Consider the following 22803-nt stretch of genomic DNA (forward strand, 5'->3'; position numbering starts at 1 on the left):
TTATTACCTTCATAGTAGTATGATGCATTGTTATTAAAAATATCTTTGCTAGCTTTAGTACCTAATATTGTATTATATTTGAGTTTGGATGCCTTAAGCTTTTCTAATATGGGTATATTGTTAGTATCACTTATATGTATTAGTTCTAAAGATTTTATTTTATTTTCTAATTCCAATATTTCATTATTTAATTCTTTATTTCTAGAGGCTGTAAATGTTGTTATTTCCCCTCTTATAAACGCCTTAAAAGCATCCCAAAAATTATTCCAAGAAGTGTGATTTGGCGAGTTGAAGTGAAAATATTCTTGCATTGCTTTTGATATATATTCTATGAAATTAGGATTAGTTAGGAGTGTGGAATTAAATCTCCAACGATGTCTGTCTATTTGTGTTTGGTTGATGCTGAGCTGCAGCGTAATGTGTGCGTGATCTGATAATAAAATATTGCCAATGTCCGTGTTAAGTACGTCAGATATCAAAGATGACGATATTAAAAAAATAATCAATCCTGGAGTATGAGTTATGGAGATTTGAATAAAAGGTATAATCATGTTCTGTCGTATGTGTAATTCTCCATATATCACAAAGTTTACATTGAGATATTAGGTCGAGAAGATTTTGTGTTGCTTTAGGAGGTTTATAGGCATATTTAGATTTCCTATCAATTATGGGGTTTAATATAAGGTTAAAATCACCACCTATAATGCAGGGCGTGTCGCCTTCAGCTGCTAACATATCTGCCAGTGATAGAAAAAATTCAGGTGAGTCTGAATTAGGTGCATAAATGTTTAATAACGATATTGTTTTGTTACATATTTTTATGTTAATATTAACCCATCTGCCCGAGTTATCATTTTTATGAGATAGTATGTCTAAATCCTTATTTTTTTTTTATTTATAAGAGTCGTGTCTCCGTTCTTATTCCCTATAGCAGATGAGAAGATAGGGGGGAAATTTTTTTTTATGGAAATCTTATTAGCTTCAGCAACTGATAGATGGGTTTCTTGTAGCATAATAATATCAGGATTTAACTTTGTGATATAATTCAAAATTTTCTTTTTCTTAATAGGATTTTTCAGGCCCTTTACATTAAAAGAAATTATTTTAATAACCATAGAGAATGTTTATAAAAATTCTCAAAGAACCTAGCCTGATGTATATTCCATGACTTATAGATATGAAAACTTGCATAGTTTAATAATTGTGTGAGAAAATGACTTAAACATGTAATGATGCTAACCTTGTGCTTAGAAGAAAAATACATCAGCACAAGTGTAATGGTATAGGATGTAAAGCACATAATAAAGTGAAGGAGAGAGTGTTATACCTAAGAAAATCCCACCACTTATGAAAAGATTGTATTGTGACATTTTCCTATAGGTATATATTTGTCTTTTTTTTTTTTTTATTTAAATTTCCCTATAATCAGTTCATATTTAGATAGGAAATAAACACTTTAACATTGTAAGAATAGTACAACCACGTGTTGCAGACAGATAACATTATGTGCACAATAGACAAATAATATTATAAGTACAATTAGTAGACTGCATTAGCAATAGCATATCGTGTTAGAGTAGTAATGTAGATAGCTCACGTATTACAACCTTCTAACGTGATCCCAGTGTGGACAATTTAGAATCAATAGAGATTGATATCGACATGATCACTACACTGAATCACAAAAGGAGTTTCATGTAGAGAAAAGTGGTAAACTGTTCATTAAGATACTGGAATTATGAATACTTCTTCAATGCAACCAATAGCTCTAACACTTATATCTCCATCACACTCATTGACAAGTATACGAAAGATAGTTGCAGTGTCATTTAATCAGCACGGAGAAATAATGTACTCCTGGTGTCATGCTGATAAGTACGTTTAGTACAGTAAACATATCAATAACAATATAGTTTTCATAACACAAATAGTGATGCGATTAGGGTGAAATGTCAGGCTGCAAACTGAAAGCTTGTGTGTTTGCTGTTAACGAATCATAAATGAATAATAGTTAATCACAACCGAAATACCTTTTACTTTTGATTCGTATATCGGCCATATTAATAGGGTTAATGTTTGTATTGCCAAATTACTATACCAAATAAGATACAGTTTCGTTGGACTAATTAACATCCTGTTAACTATGACATCACTGTGCTGTGAGACAAAAGCTTGGGTAAAAGGAATCCTCCAATTTGCTGATGTTATAATAACTATAGCACTGTGATTAAAAATAAATGAACAGTGACATACATCTTTATAGTTATAAAATTAATCACTGGATTAATTCTTAAGACTCCATGCAATTCAAATATTGGTGAGCACTGTTGATATAGATGACAATAGAATAGCTTCAAATTCCTGATTGTCAGCGCAGTTAAAGATATAAAGAAGCTAGCAGATCCATCATATTGTGGAGTGTGTAGTTTTGTTATCTCTGCCAATAGGGGTAATTAAGCAGCGAGTCATCCTCCAGTTTAGCATTCCAGTTTATATTCCACTTACAGATTGTCACTGTTGTTGAGTGTCAGCTTGCTGAGAAAAGCCATAAGATTAGCATTTAACAAGGACTCTGAACAGTCTATTGTTCAGCTAATTACAAGACAGCCTGAATGGATGAATGAGACGCTGTCCCACAAACCTATACTCACACTATTATTGTGATCTATTAAATTGATAACAGTATAGATTAGTTACTGACACGATGAAAGAAATGCATAGAAAATAGTAGCTAAACAATAAAACATTATAGCACAGGAAAAATAACTGCCAATCAGCTGATTCATATGCACAGCACTGTTATAGGAATACAAAAACAGCAAAGTAATATATTATAGTTTCTCCGAGGACAAGCAGGCTGCTTGTTCTCACTGATGGGTGACGTCCACGGCAGCCCCCTCCAATTGGAACCTTCACTAGCAAAAGCCTTTGCTAGCTCTCGCGCGCCGATGCGCACTGTGCATGCGCGGCCGTCTTCCCGCCCGAACCAGTTCGTGTTCGTCAGTCTTCTTTTGTCCGCGCTCGGAACGGTCGTGTTTTGCTGCCGTTTCGTGCCCCTCAAGTTGACCTCGCGTGTCTTCGCGATTTTCGCTAAAAAAAAAAAAGGACCTTTACGGTCTTTACCCCTTTCCCGTGCTTCCAGCTTTTGCCCCGCGTAAGTTTCCTTTCGCTTTCGGGACCGGCCTTTTTGGCCTCGGTACGGGTTTTTCTCCCTTCTTTTTGGTGCCTTCCGCCATCATCGCGAATTTTGATTTCGCCGGCGTGATTTTTCCGCCCATGTCATCGAAGTCTTCCAGCGGCTTCAAGAAGTGCACCCAGTGCGCCCGGGTAATCTCGCTCACTGATAGGCACGCGTCGTGTCTTTAGTGTCTCGGGGCTGGGCACCGCCCGCAGGCCTGTAGTCTTTGCGCTCTTTTGAAAAAGCGGACTCAGGTAGCGAGATTGGCCCAGTGGAACGCATTGTTCTCGGGCTCTTCGACGACAACAGTCCAGGACGCATCGAGCGCATCGGCGTCGACAGCATCGAAGTCATCGACCTCGGCATCGACTGCATCGAGGATCCGACCTCCTGCATCGTCGGTACCGAGGCATCGAAAGGCTGCGTCGACGTCGGTGGTACCGAGGCCTCCGCTGTTGCTGATGTCGTCGGACGGTGGTGCTTCGTCTGGAGTGCAGGTGACGGCTGTCCATTCCCCTGCTGGTGGCGGTGAGCCTTCAGGTGGGTCTCCACCTGCCCTGAGGGCTCCTGCGGTACAGCCCCCCCCGAGATCGACCTTCTTCGGCCTTGGCCCCGAGGAAGCGATGGTTGGATTCTACGTCCTCCTCGTCGGTACCGGGAAGCTCCGGTGACATGCTTCGCTTGAAGAAGTCAAAGAAGCATCGTCACCGGTCTCCTTCCCGTCTCGGTACCGAGAACTCTGGGTCGCCGAGGCAGTCGGCACCCAGTAGGCATCGGGAGGACCGCTCACCCTCTGTTCAGGAGGTGTCGATGCGCTCCCCCTTGGACAGCCCGGAACCGCCTCCACGCCCGGAACAGACTCTGACTTTGACACCTGCATCGGCTTCCCAGTCTTTCTCCACAGCCGCTCTGCACGAGAGTCTCCGGGCCGTTCTTCCAGAGATTCTGGGAGAGCTGTTGCGCCCTTCTCTGGTGCCGGGGGTGCTTGCACCTCCGGTACCGTCGAGTGAGGCGACGGCGGGCCCCTTGCCCGAGGTGAGGTCCCCGGTACTGGTACCGCTTGCGGTACCGGCTACGGCCGCCTCCCAGGCGGACTTCCCAATGACGTCGGCAGAGGGAGCTTCGCCGGTGCTGGCGAGGGAGTCCACCACTCGACGCTCCTACCGTGGCCGTGTTTCCACGGAGTCGAGTCGGGCACGGCTTCAGACACAGGTTCGTGAACTTGTGTCTGATACCGATGGTGAGGCCTTGTGGGAGGAGGACATCAGATATTTCTCTGACGAGGAGTCTGATGGCCTTCCTTCTGATCCCACTCCCTCTCCTGAAAGGCAGCTTTCTCCTCCCGAGAGTCTGTCTTTCGCGGCCTTTGTCCGGGAGATGTCTACGGCCATCCCCTTCCCGGTGGTTGTGGAGGATGAGCCCAGGGCTGAAATGTTTGAGCTCTTGGACTATCCTTCTCCACCTAAGGAAGCGTCCACAGTACCCATGCATCATGTCCTAAAAAAGACATTGCTGGCGAACTGGACCAAGCCTCTAACTAATCCCCACATTCCCAAGAAGATCGAATCCCAGTATCGGATCCATGGGGACCCAGAGCTGATGCGCACTCAGTTGCCTCACGACTCTGGTGTGGTGGATCTGGCCCTAAAGAAGGCTAAGAGTTCTAGAGAGCATGCTTCGGCGCGCCCGGGCAAAGACTCCAGAACCTTAGACTCCTTTGGGAGGAAGGCCTATCATTCCTCTATGCTCGTGGCCAAAATCCAGTCTTACCAGCTCTACACGAGCATCCATATGCAGAACAATGTGCGGCAGTTGGCGGGCTTGGTGGACAAGCTCCCTCCTGAGCAAGCCAAGCCGTTTCAGGAGGTGGTCAGGCAGCTGAAGGCATGCAGGAAATTCCTGGCCAGAGGGGTATATGATACCTCTGATGTTGTGTCCAGGGCCGCTGCTCAAGGTGTGGTGATGCGCAGACTCTCATGGCTGCGTGCCTCCGACCTGGAGAATAGGATCCAGCAGCGGATTGCGGACTCTCCTTGCCAAGCGGACAACATTTTTGGAGAAAAAGTCGAACAGGTGGTAGAACAGCTCCACCAGCGGGATACCGCTTTCGACAAGTTCTCCCGCCGGCAGCCTTCAGCATCTACCTCTTCAGGTAGACGTTTTTATGGGGGAAGGAGGGCTGTTCCCTACTCTTCTGGTAAGCGTAGGTACAATCCTCCCTCTCGCCAGCCTGCAGCCCAGGCTAAGCCCCAGCGCGCTCGCTATCGTCAGCAGCGTGCACCTCAGCAAGGCCCCACGGCTCCCCAGCAAAAGCAGGGGACAAGCTTTTGACTGGCTCCAGCAGAGCATAGCCGACATCAACGTGTCCATGCCGGGCGATCTGCCGGTCGGGGGGAGGTTGAAAGTTTTTCACCAAAGGTGGCCTCTTGTAACCTCCGACCGTTGGGTTCTTCAAATAGTCCGGCAAGGATACACCCTCAATTTGGCCTCGAAGCCTCCAAATTGCCCACGGGAGCTCAGTCCTACAGCTTCTAGCACAAGCAGGTACTTGCAGAGGGACTCTCCGCCCTTCTCAGCGCCAATGTGGTCGAGCCCATGCCATCCGGGCAAGAAGGGCTGGGATTCTATTCCAGGTACTTCCTTGTGGAAAAGAAAACAGGGGGGATGCGTCCCATCCTAGACCTAAGGGTCCTGAACAAATATCTGGTCAAGGAAAAGTACAGGATGCTTTCCCTGGGCACCCTTCTTTCCATGATTCAGGAAAACGATTGGCTATGCTCTCTGGACTTGAAGGACGCCTAAACGCACATCCCGATATTGCCAGCCCACAGGCAGTATCTGCGATTTCAGCTGGGCACACGTCACTTCCAGTACTGTGTGCTACCCTTTGGGCTCGCCTCTGCGCCCAGAGTGTTCACGAAGTGCTTGGCTGTAGTAGCCGGCACTTCACAGGCTGGGGGTGCACGTGTTCCCATATCTCGACGATTGGCTGGTGAAGAACACATCCGAGGCAGGAGCTCTACAGTCCATGCAGATGACTATTCGACTCCTGGAACTACTGGGGTTTGTGATAAATTATCCAAAGTCCCATTTTCTCCCAGTGCAGAGACTAGAATTCATAGGAGCTCTGCTGGATTCTCGGACAGCTCGTGCCTATCTCCCAGAGACAAGAGCCCACAACTTGTTGTCCCTCGTCTCTCGGGTGCGAGCATCCCAGCAGATCACAGCTCGGCAGATGTTGAGATTGCTGGGCCACATGGCCTCCAAAGTTCATGTGACTCCCATGGCCCGTCTTCACATGCGATCTGCTCAATGGACCCTAGCTTCCCAGTGGTTTCAGGCTGCTGGGGATCTAGAGGACGTGATCCACCTGTCCACGAGTTTTCTCAGATCCCTGCAGTGGTTGGCGATTTGCTGCAATTTGACTTTGGGACGTCCTTTCCAAATTCCTCAGCCTCAAAAAGTGCTGACTACGGATGCATCTCTCCTGGGGTGGGGAGCTCATGTCGATGGGCTTCACACCCAGGGAAGCTGGTCCCTCCAGGAACAAGGTCTACAGATCAATCTCCTGGAGTTGCGAGCGGTCTGGAACGCTCTGAAGGCTTTCAGAGATCGGCTGTCCCACCAAATTATCCAAATTCAGACAGACAACCAGGTTGCCATGTATTACATCAACAAGCAGGGGGGCACCGGATCTCGCCCCCTGTGTCAGGAAGCCATCAGCATGTGGCTGTGGGCTCGCCGCTACGGCATGCTGCTCCAAGCCACATATCTGGCAGGCGTAAACAACAGTCTGGCCGACAGGTTGAGCAGGATTATGCAACCTCACGAGTGGTCACTCAACTCCAGAGTAGTGCGCCGGATCTTCCAAGTGTGGGTCACCCCCTTGGTAGATCTCTTTGCATCTCAAGCCAACCACAAGGTCCCTCAGTTCTGTTCCAGGCTTCAGGCCCACGGCCGACTGGCATCGGATGCCTTCCTCCTGGATTGGGGGGAAGGCCTGCTGTATGCTTATCCTCCCATACCTCTGGTGGGGAAGACTTTGTTGAAACTCAAGCAAGACCGCGGCATCATGATTCTGATTGCTCCGTTTTGGCCGCGTCAGATCTGGTTCCCTCTTCTTCTGGAGTTGTCTTCCGAAGAACCGTGGAGATTGGAGTGTTTTCTGACCCTCATCATCCAGAACGAAGGGGCGCTTCTGCATCCCAACTTCCAGTCTCTGGCTCTCACGGCCTGGATGTTGAGAGCGTAGACTTTGCCTCTTTGGGTCTGTCGGAGGGTGTCTCCCGTGTCTTGCTTGCTTCCAGAAAAGATTCCACTAAGAGGAGTTACTTCTTTTTATGGAGGAAGTTTGCCGTCTGGTGTGACAGCAAGGCCTTAGATCCTCGCTCCTGTCCTACACAGACCCTGCTTGAATACCTTCTGCACTTGTCTGAGTCTGGTCTCAAGACCAACTCGGTAAGGGTTCACCTTAGCGCAATCAGTGCATACCATTACCGTGTGGAAGGTAAGCCGATCTCAGGACAGCCTTTAGTTGTTCGCTTCATGAGAGGTTTGCTTTTGTCAAAGCTCCCCGTCAAGCCTCCTACAGTATCATGGGATCTCAATGTCGTTCTCACCCAGCTGATGAAACCTCCTTTTGAGCCACTGAACTCCTGCCATCTGAAGTACTTGACCTGGAAGGTCATTTTCTTGGTGGCAGTTACTTCAGCTTGTAGAGTCAGTGAGCTTCAGGCCCTGGTAGCTCATGCTCCTTATACCAAGTTTCATCACAATAGAGTAGTCTTCCGCACTCACCCTAAGTTCTTGCCGAAGGTAGTGTTGGAGTTCCATCTGAACCAGTCAATTGTCTTGCCAATATTTTTCCCCCGTCCTCATTCCTGCCCTGTTGAACGTCAGCTGCACACATTGGACTGCAAAAGAGCATTGGCCTTCTATCTGGAGCGGACACAGCCCAACAGACAGTCCGCCCAAATGTTTGTTTCTTTTGATCCCAACAGGAGGGGAGTGGCTGTGGGGAAACGCACCATATCCAATTGGCTAGCAGATTGCATTTCCTTCACTTATGCCCAGGCTGGGCTGGCTCTTCAGGGTCATGTCACGGCTCACAATGTTAGAGCCATGGCAGCGTCAGTGGCCCACTTGAAGTCAGCCACTATTGAAGAGATCTGCAAAGCTGCGACGTGGTCATCTGTCCACACATTCACATCTCATTACTGCCTGCAGCAGGATACCCGACGCGACAGTCGGTTCGGGCAGTCAGTGCTTCAGAATCTGTTCGGGGTTTAGAATCCAACTCCACCCCCCTAGGCCCATGTTTATTCTGTTCCAGGCTACACTCTCAGTTAGTTGGATAAGTTGTTAGGTCAATCTGAGTTATGTCATAAGTACATAAGTACATAAGTAGTGCCATACTGGGAAAGACCAAAGGTCCATCTAGCCCAGCATCCTGTCACCGACAGTGGCCAATCCAGGTCAAGGGCACCTGGCACGCTCCCCAAACGTAAAACCATTCCAGACAAGTTATACCTAAAAATGCGGAATTTTTCCAAGTCCATTTAATAGCGGTCTATGGACTTGTCCTTTAGGAATCTATCTAACCCCTTTTTAAACTCCGTCAAGCTAACCGCCCGTACCACGTTCTCCGGCAACGAATTCCAGAGTCTAATTACACGTTGGGTGAAGAAAAATTTTCTCCGATTCGTTTTAAATTTACCACACTGTAGCTTCAACTCATGCCCTCTAGTCCTAGTATTTTTGGATAGCGTGAACAGTCGCTTCACATCCACCCGATCCATTCCACTCATTATTTTATACACTTCTATCATATCTCCCCTCAGCCGTCTCTTCTCCAAGCTGAAAAGCCCTAGCCTTCTCAGCCTCTCTTCATAGGAAAGTCGTCCCATCCCCACTATCATTTTCGTCGCCCTTCGCTGTACCTTTTCCAATTCTACTATATCTTTTTTGAGATACGGAGACCAGTACTGAACACAATACTCCAGGTGCGGTCGCACCATGGAGCGATACAACGGCATTATAACATCCGCACACCTGGACTCCATACCCTTCCTAATAACACCCAACATTCTATTCGCTTTCCTAGCCGCAGCAGCACACTGAGCAGAAGGTTTCAGCGTATCATCGACGACGACACCCAGATCCCTTTCTTGATCCGTAACTCCTAACGCGGAACCTTGCAAGACGTAGCTATAATTCGGGTTCCTCTTACCCACATGCATCACTTTGCACTTGTCAACATTGAACTTCATCTGCCACTTGCACGCCCATTCTCCCAGTCTCGCAAGGTCCTCCTGTAATCGTTCACATTCCTCCTGCGACTTGACGACCCTGAATAATTTTGTGTCATCGGCGAATTTAATTACCTCACTAGTTATTCCCATCTCTAGGTCATTTATAAATACATTAAAAAGCAACGGACCCAGCACAGACCCCTGCGGGACCCCACTAACTACCCTCCTCCACTGAGAATACTGGCCACGCAATCCTACTCTCTGCTTCCTATCTTTCAACCAATTCTTAATCCATAATAATACCCTACCTCCGATTCCATGACTCTGCAATTTCTTCAGGAGTCTTTCGTGCGGCACTTTGTCAAACGCCTTCTGAAAATCCAGATATACAATATCAACCGGCTCCCCATTGTCCACATGTTTGCTTACCCCCTCAAAAAAATGCATTAGATTGGTGAGGCAAGACTTCCCTTCACTAAATCCGTGCTGACTTTGTCTCATCAGTCCATGTTTTTGTATATGCTCTGCAATTTTATTCTTAATAATAGCCTCCACCATCTTGCCCGGCACCGACGTCAGACTCACCGGTCTATAATTTCCCGGATCTCCTCTGGAACCCTTCTTAAAAATCGGAGTAACATTGGCTACCCTCCAGTCTTCCGGTACTACACTCGATTTTAGGGACAGATTGCATATTTCTAACAGTAGCTCCGCAAGTTCATTTTTTAGTTCTATTAATACTCTGGGATGAATACCATCAGGTCCCGGTGATTTACTACTCTTCAGCTTGCTGAACTGACCCATTACATCCTCCAAGGTTACAGAGAATTTGTTTAGTTTCTCCGACTCCCCCGCTTCAAATATTCTTTCCGGCACCGGTGTCCCCCCCAAATCCTCCTCGGTGAAGACCGAAGCAAAGAATTCATTTAATTTCTCCGCTACGGCTTTGTCCTCCTTGATCGCCCCTTTAACACCATTTTCGTCCAGCGGCCCAACCGACTCTTTGGCCGGTTTCCTGCTTTTAATGTATCTAAAAAAATTTTTACTATGTATTTTTGCTTCCAACGCTAATTTCTTCTCAAAGTCCTTTTTTGCCCTCCTTATCTCCGCTTTGCATTTGGCTTGGCATTCCTTATGATCTATCCTGTTACTTTCAGTTGGTTCTCTTCTCCACTTTCTGAAGGATTGTTTTTTGGCTCTAATGATTTCCTTTATCTTACTGTTTAGCCACGCCGGCTGACGTTTAGTCTTTTTTCCCTTTTTTCTAATACGTGGAATATATTTGTCCTGAACCTCCAGGATGGTGTTTTTAAACAGCATCCACGCCTGATGCAAGTTTTTTACTCTGCGAGCTGCTCCTTTCAGTCTTTTTTTTACCATTTTTCTCATTTTGTTGTAATCACCTTTTCTATAGTTAAACGCTAGCGTACTTGATTTCCTAGTTTCACTTCCTTCAATGCCAATATCAAAACCGATCATATTATGATCACTGTTATCAAGCGGCCCTCGTATCGTTACCCCCTGCACTAGATCATGAGCACCACTAAGGACTAAGTCTAGTATTTTTCCTTCTCTTGTCGGCTCCTGAACTAGCTGTTCCATGAAGCTGTCCTTGATTTCATCAAGAAATCTTATGTCCCTTGCGTGTACAGATGTTACATTAACCCAGTCTATATGCGGGTAATTGAAATCCCCCATTATTATTGTGTTGCCCAGTTTGTTTGCGTCCCTGATTTCCTTTAACATTTCCGCATCCCTCTGTTCGTCCTGGCCAGGCGGACGGTAGTACACTCCTATCACTATCCTTTTCCCCTTTGCACATGGAATTTCAATCCACAGTGATTCCAAGGAGAGTTTTGTTTCCTGCAGAATTTTCAATCTATTTGATTCAAGGCTCTCGTTAATATACAATGCTACCCCTCCACCAATCCGATTCACCCTATCACTACGATATAATTTGTACCCCGGTATGACAGTGTCCCACTGGTTATCCTCCTTCCACCAGGTCTCAGAGATGCCTATTATATCTAATTTTTCATTTAGTGCAATATATTCCAACTCCCCCATCTTATTTCTTAGGCTCCTGGCATTCGCATATAGACATTTCAAACTATGTTTGTTGTTCCTAAGTACATCATGCTTAGTACTTGACAGTATTAATTGGCAATCTTTTGTCTGATTTTTATTGTTATTTAAAGATACCCGATCTACTACAATCTCTTTTGCAACCTCACTATCAGGATACTCTATCTTCCCTGTTATGGTGATATCTTTGAAAGATACCTTATCCCGAACCATGCTCTTTTGAGCGACTGTCGGCCTTCCCCCCATTTCTAGTTTAAAAGCTGCTCTATCTCCTTCTTAAACGCCGATGCCAGCAGCCTGGTCCCACTCTGGTTAAGATGGAGCCCATCCTTTCGGAATAGGCTCCCCCTTCCCCAGAATGTTGCCCAGTTCCTAACAAATCTAAAGCCCTCCTCCCTGCACCATCGTCTCATCCACGCATTGAGACTCTGGAGCTCTGCCTGTCTCTTGGGCCCTGCGCGTGGCACAGGTAGCATTTCAGAAAATGCTACCCTGGAGGATCTGGATTTCAGCTTTCTACCGTTGCGAGGCCCAATTGACCATGTTTGTTGTTTTGAGTGAGCCTGGGGGCTAGGGATACCCCATCAGTGAGAACAAGCAGCCTGCTTGTCCTCGGAGAAAGCGAATGCTACATACCTGTAGAAGGTATTCTCCGAGGACAGCAGGCTGATTGTTCTCACAAACCCGCCCGCCTCCCCTTTGGAGTTGTGTCTTCCCTTGTCTTTGTCTTGCTATATACGGGATTGACGAACATGAGCCGGTTCGGGCGGGAAGACGCCCGCGCATCGGCGCGTGAGGGCTAGCAAAGGCCTTTGCTAGTGAAGATTCCGATTGGAGGGGCTGCCGTGGACGTCACCCATCAGTGAGAACAATCAGCCTGCTGTCCTCGGAGAATACCTTCTACAGGTATGTAGCATTCGCTTAATGCTCCTTAGCACAGATTAATAGCCTAATCGGTAATCGCCACGATGCAGGATCTGGCAGCCATCATTGTTTTAAAGCAACAGCTCGAGAGGATAGTAAGCTACCTTTTGGCTGACTATTAGAGAAATTTATATTACCATCAGAAAGAGAGCGTATGTAAACTTTACTCCAAATTTAGGGAAACCATGTGAACACATTAACAAGAACTCAGTTTATCAGCATAGTTTAGTTAAGTAAGAAAGGAGAAAATAACTCCATTCAAGTGAAGGCTGAAACAATCGACAGCTTTAATTTACAACTTGTCAGGATGCATCTATTTTGCTTGGAGATATTTCTTCCAGGAAATTAGCTAGATCTTCAGCCTCTGTAAAGTCCTTAGTTTTATTATTTATCGTAACTCTTAGTCGTGCTGGGTAGAAGATTCCAAATCTGGCATTCATCTCCTTAAGCTTAGGTCGGAAAGCCAGCAGAGATTTCCTTTTTTTGATGGTGTTTTTGCTGAGATCCGGTAAGAAAAGTATAGTCGATCCTTCATATTTAATTGGAGCTTTAATGTTTGCTTGTTGCATTATTTCAAATACTTGATTATATCTGAGGACTTTGAGCACAATTTGCCTCGGATATCTGTCATTTGAACTCCGGTAGGTAGGCACTCTGTGTGCTCTTTCAATTTCAAAGTCTTTATTGAATTTTAGATTTAGTATTTCAGGAATGAATTTTTCCAGAAAAGAAATCATATTAGCTCCTTCAATTGTTTCAGGCAGTCCAAGTATGCGTATATTGTCTCGCTCGGTTATTACCATCTTCCAGCTCTCTCTCCAGTACAGTGATTTTCTTGCATTGACGCTGAAGCAACTTGATGTTCTCTTCAGAAGCCTTAGCTTTATTTTCAAGTATTTCTACTCTGTTGTTAAATCTTAATAAATCCAATTTAATGGAGTAAACATCTTCTTTGATTTCTGTGATATCTCCTTTAGTTTCACACATGAGTTCTTTGAGACATCTGATGTCTTCTAGTATGGCTGCTGCATTTTCATCAGCATCAATAGAAGAGTTCTTTTGTGGAGATGCAGGTTCAGTTCTATTCCGTTTACCTGCTTTATTTGAAGCCATCTTAATAATCTCACCTTCAGTGATGATTTTTATTAAACAGAAAAGTTCTCCTTCCTTTATTTTCAATTTATTTTCTTAAGTTATCTTGACTTAGGTGGGAGCTCAGCTAACACACGTCCTGCTCACATGGTGCTAAACAGCGCCCCTCACTTGCTCACATTAAATGTTATCTGCCATTTGGATGCCCAAAAATGATGCATTTTGGAAGAGGAATCCAAACTATAGCTACATGATGCATTGTTTCACTTTAGGAGTCTCCGCGCAGGTAAAAGACCTAGGTGTCATCACTAATATGTTGAAACCTTCTGCTCAGAGTGCAGCAGCAGCTAAGAAAGCATAGCATGTTAAGAATTATTAGGAAAGGAATGGAAAACTGAGAATATTATAATGCCTTTGTATCGCTTCTTGTTGCGACCTTACCTCAAATACTGTGTACAATTCTGGTCACCGCATCTCAAAGATATAGCAGAATTAGAAAAGGTACAAAGATGGGTGACACAAAATGATTCAGAGAATGGGACAACTTCCCTATGATGAAAGGCTGACGATGCTAAGGCTCTTCAGCTTGGAGACGAGATGGCTGAGGGGACATATGATAGAGGTCTATAAAATACTGAGTGGAGTGGAACGGGTTGATGTGAATCACTTGTTTACTCTTTCCAAAAAGACAAGGACTAGGGGAATTTTAAAACGTATTGGAGAAAATATTTCTTCACTGAACGTTAATTGAACTCTGGAATTCGTTGTCAGAGAATGTGGTAAAAGCAGTTAGATTATCAGAGTAAAAAAGGTTTGGATAATGTCCTAAAAGTCCATAAGCCATTATTAATATGGACCGAAAAATTAACTGCTTATTATTTGTAGAACCAGCATCGTTTGGGATTTTACCAGGTACTTGGACCTGGTTTGGCCACCGTTGGAAATGGAATACTGGGCTTGATGAACCTTTGGTCTGTCCCTGCATGGCAATGCTTACGTTCTTATGTTCACAGTGCTTTGTTATTTGGAGACCATAGTCCTATTTCTTTATCTGCATGAATTACAGCAAGTTGTTTGTGTTCCTAAACTCGACTCTGAACAGGACGTATCCATGAGAGAGAGGGTTTTTTTTTTTTTTTTTTGGTGCCTGGGTGGCACTATAAAAGTGTTACCTATTGCGTTTTGAGGCACATTTTCAAAGCACATAGACTTACAAAGTTCCATAGGTTACTATGAGGCGTATTTTCAAAGCAATTAAAGTTTCATAGTAACTAATGGAATTTGTAAGTGCTTTGAAAATGAGCACCTTTATCAAGTAAAGTTTGAGTTGGAGGTGCAGTCCAGTTTTGTTGAAATTTTGAATACTGACACTAAAATGTGAGGCTGGGTTAAATGGAAATATATATATATATATATTTTTTTTTTCATGCAGAGATGCCTGAAGGAGAAATGATCCTGACCCCTTCCATGCTTGCAGAGGAAGAGAAGCTTGAGAGAGATGGTCAGAAAGAAGAGAGGAGACTGTTAGAAAAGGTGATGCTGTGTAAAAGGCTGTGATATCATATTCATTGTAATATGGTAAAATCTGCATGTGTTTGCAGTTGGCAGTATGACAGTGCAATTCCTAATTATGTTTCAACATTTTATTGATGACTATTCAAATAACACAACACCTTCACAACAGGTTAAGAACATGAACTCATCTGCTACACATTGTCATCATATAATTTTGAACTTATCAACCCCCCCTTTCCCTTCCCCCAGCATCCCCGCCCACTGATCATTCCCTCCCTCCCACCCTCTCCCCCCCCTTCCCATCTGGACTTGTACTCTGATAGCCCAGGTGAGCTCCCTTACCCTCCCCCCCCCTTTCAGTACTGAGCAGTAAACGCCTCATTGACACACCCGAGTCTAACAGAGAAGGCATTCACTTAGTTACTGTGTCATATTAAGAAGCATATTGCATCCTCTGGGGCTCAATTTCTGTATATAAGGACTCCAAACCTGAGTAAATTGCTGGAACCTTTTCCTTGTCCCCTTCGCCTCTCTAGCTTCCCATGTGGCAAACAGTTCCTTGTCATCAGCAGCAGATGAATCCATTAAGAATGGGTTGTGTCCACCTACCAGCAGGGGGAGATAGAGAGCACTGAAAACCATAGTGCCTCTAGGATGGCTAGCTCCATCTGCCTCTCAGTATTTCTCTATCTCCCAGCAGGGTAGGACGCAGCTTGTTCAGCTCCTTGAAAATTTCTGCCTGGGGAGGCTCCTGTGCTTGGCCAGTTGAGCTGGGGTGCTGTGGCTGGTGGTGCCCATTTTAAAGGCATATAGGTTCGCCCTTTCCCTGCCTTACCCATTGTGGATGCAGGCACATAGGCTTGCCCTTTCCCTGCCTTTCTCACTTCCCCATTGTGGATGTAGGCATATAGGTTCGCCCTGTCCCTGCCTTTCCCACCCTCTACTGCCTCCGGAGTACCTCTGTAGCTGTTTGCCTCCAACTTTCCTCACAGCGTTAAAAAAAAAACGTGCTTTTTATGCGCTGCTATTCTGAGGCTTTTATTGACGTGCAGCGTGACTGGAGCTTGGTGGACTCTGTCCTTTGAGGTAAGAGCGGTACTCAGCTCCTCCGGGGAGGGCCCGTGGACGGCGTTCCGATTGGGGTGATTTTGGCGCAAAGCCACCATTTTGTATTTTATTCCGCCGTTTTTCGGCGATGGCTGCTGAGGGAGTTAAGTGCTGTTCCTGTTGTTGCAAGCGCAGATCACTAGCGGGGCTCTGTAAAACGTGCTGTATAGACGGTAGAGCCAGTACGAGCATGGCGAGCGATGAGTCTTCCCACTCAATGGAGCTGGCAGCGGGCGCTATCTTGGAAGCGCCGCATGGCTCGACCCCTGCGGTTGCGGAGGAGTCTGTGAGCAGAGGGGTGCCTCGGGCCGAGGCTACCAGAGGAGCTCCGTTTCCTGTAGCTCCTAATTCGGAGACGGGAGTTCAGGCTGAGTTTTTCTCCCCTGAGTTTGTGCTTATTTTACATAAAGCCTTCCTGCTGAAAAGAGCTCTGCCGCAGGTGTCTGACTCTGTGTTGCTACCTGGTCTCCCTCTGACTGATGATGGCACGGGGCAGATGTCAGAAGTGGATGCCCCTGAGCGTTGGATGCACGTTAAACATAGACGGGTAAATTCCCCATCGGAGAGTGGTACACCTCCCTTTCCCTCCCGTGGTCGGGCTGTGGGGACTCTGAGGGATCTGGCAGGCCTTCATGGTCTGAGGAGCCAGAGGAAGGTGCCGGTTTGCCACTGGATCTGGATGATCCCATTGCGGTTCGGATTTTCCACCGCGATGAGCTGCCAGCGCTTATCTCTGATTTCTTACAGGCCCTCTCTATTGATGATCCTGTTCAAGGCGAGGCCTCTTCTGGTAATCCGAGGATGGCGAGTACTAAGAAGCCTGCTCGAGCCTTTCCTTTGCATGACTCCATCCAAGAGCTTATTTCTGCTCAATGGGCTGACCCAGAGGGGCCTTTGAAAGTGGCCAGGGCGATGGGGCATCTTTACCCTCTGATTGAGGAGCACTTGGCCCGTTTTGGGATGCCTAAAGTGGATGCCTTAGTCACGGCTGTGACAAAAAAGACCACCCTCACAGTAGAGGGGAGGGGTCGCCCTGAAGTACATTCAGGACCGTTGCCTGGAATCAGCGCTAAAATGGTCCTTTGAGATTTCGGGCCTAGCCTTAAGTTTGCAGTTCTTATGCTGCTCGAGCCTGTCTTTCTTGGTTACAACAGGCAGTGGAACAGCCCGTGGATGGTGCGGAGTCCCTCACTGAGGTTGCACCGCACATGGAGTTGGCCTTGTCATTTTTAGCTGACGCTCTCTATGATCTGGTCAGAGCTTTGACTTGTAACAAGAATTAATTTATCTTGGGGGAATTGCTCAAAGCATGTGCTGTATTTCTAAGCCTTTAAGAGCATGTGGTCCGACCATGTGGTCTCACACAAAGGCCGTGCACATTTAACTTCAAAAGAATTTATTTCTACTACAGGTACTGTAAGAAATGTTATATATTTTAAATTCTATTCTCCACCACATACCTATAAGATAAGAAGATTTACAATTGCAAGAATAAAAGGAAAGAACTGACCATATAGTTAGCTTCAGAAAAGGTTTATTTATCATACAAATCATGTAAATAATATTGCAAGAGGCAGTTCTTTTAAGGCTCTGGGAACAGATAATTTGTGACAAAAACAACAAAGTAACTGGTTAAATCAAAGGTTCTTAACTTACAGAAAAGTCTTTGTTGCAGAATTGTTGAAGCTGAGAGAGAGAGAGTGAAGAAGGAATCCTCTCTGCTGAAGGAGTACTTTTCTTTTAAAGTTGTTTGCTGGAGCCTGGAGAGAAGTCTTGTCTGGATGTGTGTGTGTAGAGTTCAGCAGAGGAAACAGGTCCCAAGAGCAGCAGATTCCCAAAAAGAAGAGCCCTGTGTCTGGAACAGCTTCTGTCTTTTATACATTGCAAGTTGCAGGAGGATGTGATCACATGAACCTCAGCACTTGCTTCCTGGTTTGCACTGGATAATTTGCAAGGCATTATGGTTAATGTAGTCTATTCACATGATCACATTATAAGTCTTTCCTTTCTGCACATGTTTTGGCGTCTTCTTGTCTGACAGCTGATGGGAGGGGGCAGGTATACATCAAATGCCTTGTTTATGGTTTTCCTCTGAGTCCTTTGTCTTGTTAATATGGATTAGAACTAGAGTATCCACTGGAATGGTGGTAAGCCAGGTTACAGGACTTAGGTCAGCAGAGAAGCCTTGACTAGGCCTGATAACCCACTAATGGCATAACAGTTGAGAACCTGCAAATGCAGGACTATATGATGAAGTCTTAATAAAACCTGAAACAAATTACAAATTGAATATAGCATATATGATGATAGAATAATAGATAAAAATGGTTTGTAAAATATAGCTTGTATTTCTATAGCAGGGCACACAGGTCATAAGATTATATAAAAATAGATTGTGAAACTGGTATACTGGTATTAAGACAGTTTGGAAACAATAAAAAAATAAAAATAAGATGTTCAGGGTAACGGAAATGATGTGAAGTTTTGAAATAGCAAAAACAAGAGATGTTTACCGGAAAAGACAGATGGGTACAAATAGATGGACACCTGGCCCGGAAAAGAGATGTTTCAAAATAACTAGAACAGGAAAGAGTTGGTACAAGATGATACAAAGAGTAGAAATCAACATCTGCCGGAAAAGGGAAAAAAAAATTGGTACAGAGATATTGGCCAATAAGATGAAGAAATAGGTACTGCCATAAGCATCTATTGAGATCTATGCCTATAAAAGAGCAAACATTCAGACAGAAAAGTTAGAAGCTTCTTCAACACTCGACCGACAGCAGAGCTCTGTGCATTTGAACCCAGATGTATGTATTGAACTGAAGACTTTCTCTTGGTAAGAATAAATAAGATCTTATTCCTGAAAACTATCTTTGTCTTTATTCCTACATACTGTATTATATGTGCTTATCCTTGTTATCTGCTATACACGAATAAGCCACACTCACTGAACCAAAAAGAGTAGATAAAAATATATATATATGTGGGAACATAAATGGCCCAGGATATACCTAGATCCAGAAAGTCAGAAAGCAGTGGTCATGGGAATCAGTTTTGAATTACGGCTCTTGATGCCTCCCCAAAACCAACCCCCCTGGGATTGGAGGGAAACTGTAAAGAACCTTTTGGATGAACTTGAGATGTTTCCCCCCCCATTTGGAAGAGTCCAGAAGGGGTCTAAAAGAGGTTCAATTAAACAGTGGTGACCGCCGATCGCTGACCGTTCTCGCTGCCCTTCTTTTCCGCCATTTGAACGCAAGAGGGGATACTTAATCTGTGCGTTCAATGTTCCATGTTTTCTTTCTGTTACTCCATTTTCCTTTCTCTTTTTTTTCTCATATTTCCCTTCCCAATCTCCCTGCCTCCACAATCTCTATGCTGTCCCTTCTCTGTCATTCCTTCATTTTTTCCCTCTTTTTCTCTCTCCTTCTGTCTCTCACGGACATTGCCCACTTGAGGGGTATTGGGCACTATTATTCTGTCCGTTCCTTTTTCTCACCCCTACTTTAAAATACTCTTCTATTTTTCTGCCTTCTTACTTTGTTCCCTGAATGTTTTATTGTCCTGCGCTGGACTAACACATCTGTTTCTTTGTCCTTTTGTGATTCTGTACATCTTATAACTGTCCTTATATTTCTTCACCTATATACTATCCCTTTTTCAGTGTTTGGTGTATGAAAGGGTATGAATGGCATCTCGGTTCTGGGCAGGGAGACCTAGCCTAGCAGATGCTGGCTGTTTTTTCTTATTTCACCACGATTGTCATGACGCGGTCTTATGCAGGCTATTCTTGGCCTAACGCCTTGACATTTCGTGTCTTCAGTCTCTGTCCTCCCTTTCTCTTTCTACCCTATCTAGTATATGTTGAAATTTATGTCCCTTAAGTTCTTTGCTATCCCTATTTGATTGCTCATGTGTTCTTATTTTTGCCTAGGACCCCTGTATATTGCACTTCCCTGGAACCTTATATGTCTCCCTACAAATCATTCTGTTCTCTCAGTTCTCTGCCCTATGCCTTCATTCTAACAGCCCACGGCCCCCCCTCTTCCTGTTCACACGCTTCGGTTGTCAATTTTTCTCTGGCCCTCTAAAAATACCTCGGCTCATTTTCTTTGCGCTACACTGAAATCTCTTATTTGGTTTTCACCGCATGCTTCTTTGAAAATGTACTTCAGTGCTTCTGTGACAAATCTAGAGTTTCTATCTTATGATTCTTTGCAATCTTTTCAGCTGTTACACATATGGAAACATCTGCTTCCTCCCAACGCTATTTAAAAGTGCCAGTATTTTCTTATTGTAATCTCTCATTTTTCTATATTCTATGCTTGGACATAATAACCCCCCCTTTTTGTCTTGCTGTATCTATGCCTTCTCAATTTATAAGGTCGTACATTTTTTCTTCCCTCCTTTCCTGTGCCATAGTTTTACTAGGACGATTGTCTCCCACTCCCCATATTTTCTGCTCGTACTGCTTTGACTTTTAGGCGCTGCCCTCTATTTCATTTCATTTCCCCAAAACAATATTTTAATGCTTTCTCATTTTTGTTTCCGAGGCAAGTTTTAAAACCCGAGACAGGTTTTTCTTTATTTCTACGCTGCCACTGACAGCTTGATCGTGTTCCACAATGTGGTTACAAAGTTTTAGAAGTGTATTTTCCCTTCAAACATAAATTACTGTACTTTCCCCTCAGAAATCGGCTTTCCCCTTCTCTCCTCTGGCTTAGTTTCCTGTGATTACATCTGTGTCCCTTTTATTTATTTTTGGTATAATGGATAACTGATGGCACCTGTACCCTATAGTTTATTTGCATGGCCCCCCCATAGCTCACTATTTTTATATTTTACTTTAATACTTCATGATTTCAGTTTTGAACTATAATGCTATGAGTCTATTTTTGGATGGGTAACATTTCTTTTGTCCGGTACCGATACTTGTCTTAATAATTCACAATAATGTCACCTTAACCTTGGTATGATTCATACGCATTTAGTTCCTGCTGAACGATGAACTAGTAGCATTTCAGGAAGGCCGTTGCATATTAAACCACAGAATTTGTTTTGCCATTAAGAAGCAGGTGTTTTTGTCCCTTTACAATGCTATCGTATTATGGTAGTGTTCTATGAAAAAGGGTGTATAGCATTATTTCCAAACCATGCATTCATTTAACTTTGTATAACCTAGTTTCTCCGAGGACAAGCAGGCTGCTTGTTCTCACTGATGGGTGACGTCCACGGCAGCCCCTCCAATCGGAAACTTCACTAGCAAAGTCCTTTGCTAGCCCTCGCGCGCCCGCGCGCACCGCGCATGCGCGGCCGTCTTCCCGCCCGAAACCGGCTCGAGCCGGCCAGTCTTCTTTTGTCCGCACTCGGTACGGTCGTGTTTTCGCCGTGTCGAGCCCCGGAAAGTCGACCTCGCGCGTCCAATTTGTTTTGAACGTGTTTTTTTTTTCCTTCGGGAAAGCTTTGTCACTAGTCGGGAAGTGCTCCGGAAACCCCCCGCCGGGTTTCGTGTAAATCCTCCCCGTACTTCCAGCTTTTTTGCCCCGGTAAGTTTTCTTTCGTCGTCGGGGTAGGCCTCTTTTCGGCCTCGGTCGAGATTTTTTCTCCCTCTAAATTTGGTGCTTCAAATTTCGCCATTTCGGCTTTTGATTTCGCCGGCGTGATTTTTCCGCCCATGACATCGAAGCCTTCCAGCGGCTTCAAGAAGTGCACCCAGTGCGCCCGGGTTATCTCGCTCACTGATCGACACTCGTCGTGTCTTCAGTGTCTGGGGGCCGAGCACCGCCCTCAGAACTGCAGTCTGTGTTCCCTGCTTCAAAGGCGGACTCAGGTAGCGAGACTAGCCCAGTGGAACGTGTTGTTCTCGGGCTCTTCGTCGGCATCGGCACCGGGATCTTCGAGTGCATCGACGTCGTCAGCGTCCAGACCATCTTCCTCGGCCGCCCCTGCATCGAGTGCATCGAGGCATCGGGCCTCTGCATCGGCGCCGAGACATCGGATAGCTGCATCGACGTCGGTGGTACCAGGACCTCGTCTGCTGATGTCGTCGGACGGTGGTGCATCGGGTGGAGTGCAGGTGAGGGCTGTCCATTCCCCTGCTGGTGGCGGTGAGCCCTCGGGTGGGTCTCCGCCTACCCTGAGGGCTCCTGCGGTACAGCCCCCCCGAGATCGACCTTCTTCAGTCTCGGCCCCGAGGAAGCGACGGATGGATTCGACGTCCTCCTCGTCGGTGCCGGGGAGCTCCGGTGACATGCTTCGGAAGAAATCGAAGAAGCATCGACACCGGTCTCCTCCCCGTGTCGGCACCGAGAGCTCTGGGTCGCCGAGGGATTCGGCACCCAGCAGGCATCGGCACCGAGAGGACCGCTCACCCTCTGTTCAGGAGGTGTCGATGCGCTCCGCTCTGGACAGCCCGGAACAGCCTCCACGCCCGGAACAGGTACTGACGTCGACGCCTGCATCGACCTCTCAGCCTTTCTCTGCAGCCGCTCTAAACGAGAGCCTCCGGGCCGTTCTCCCAGAGATTCTGGGAGAGCTGTTGCGCCCTACCCCTCCGGTACCGGCGGTGCTTGCGCCACCGGTACCGTCGAGCGTGGCGCCGGCTGGCCCATCGCCCAGGTTGAGGTCCCCGACGTCGGTACCGCGTGC

At 45.8% G+C, this 22803-nt stretch overlaps 1 protein-coding gene across 1 annotated transcript in view; it reads left to right on the forward strand.

The window, feature by feature from the left end:
• HELLS (helicase, lymphoid specific) overlaps nucleotides 1-22803 on the forward strand; it is a 351006-nt gene that overhangs the window by 19111 nt on the left and 309092 nt on the right. The window contains exon 2 of the mRNA XM_030203455.1: nucleotides 14963-15063. Coding sequence (XP_030059315.1) covers nucleotides 14965-15063 — 99 coding nt within the window. The 5' untranslated portion in view covers nucleotides 14963-14964. The remainder of the gene's footprint in view (nucleotides 1-14962; nucleotides 15064-22803) is intronic.

The sequence above is a fragment of the Microcaecilia unicolor genome, chromosome 5 (genome assembly GCF_901765095.1).
Source record: "Microcaecilia unicolor chromosome 5, aMicUni1.1, whole genome shotgun sequence".
In the NCBI taxonomy this organism is placed as follows: Eukaryota; Metazoa; Chordata; class Amphibia; order Gymnophiona; family Siphonopidae; genus Microcaecilia; species Microcaecilia unicolor.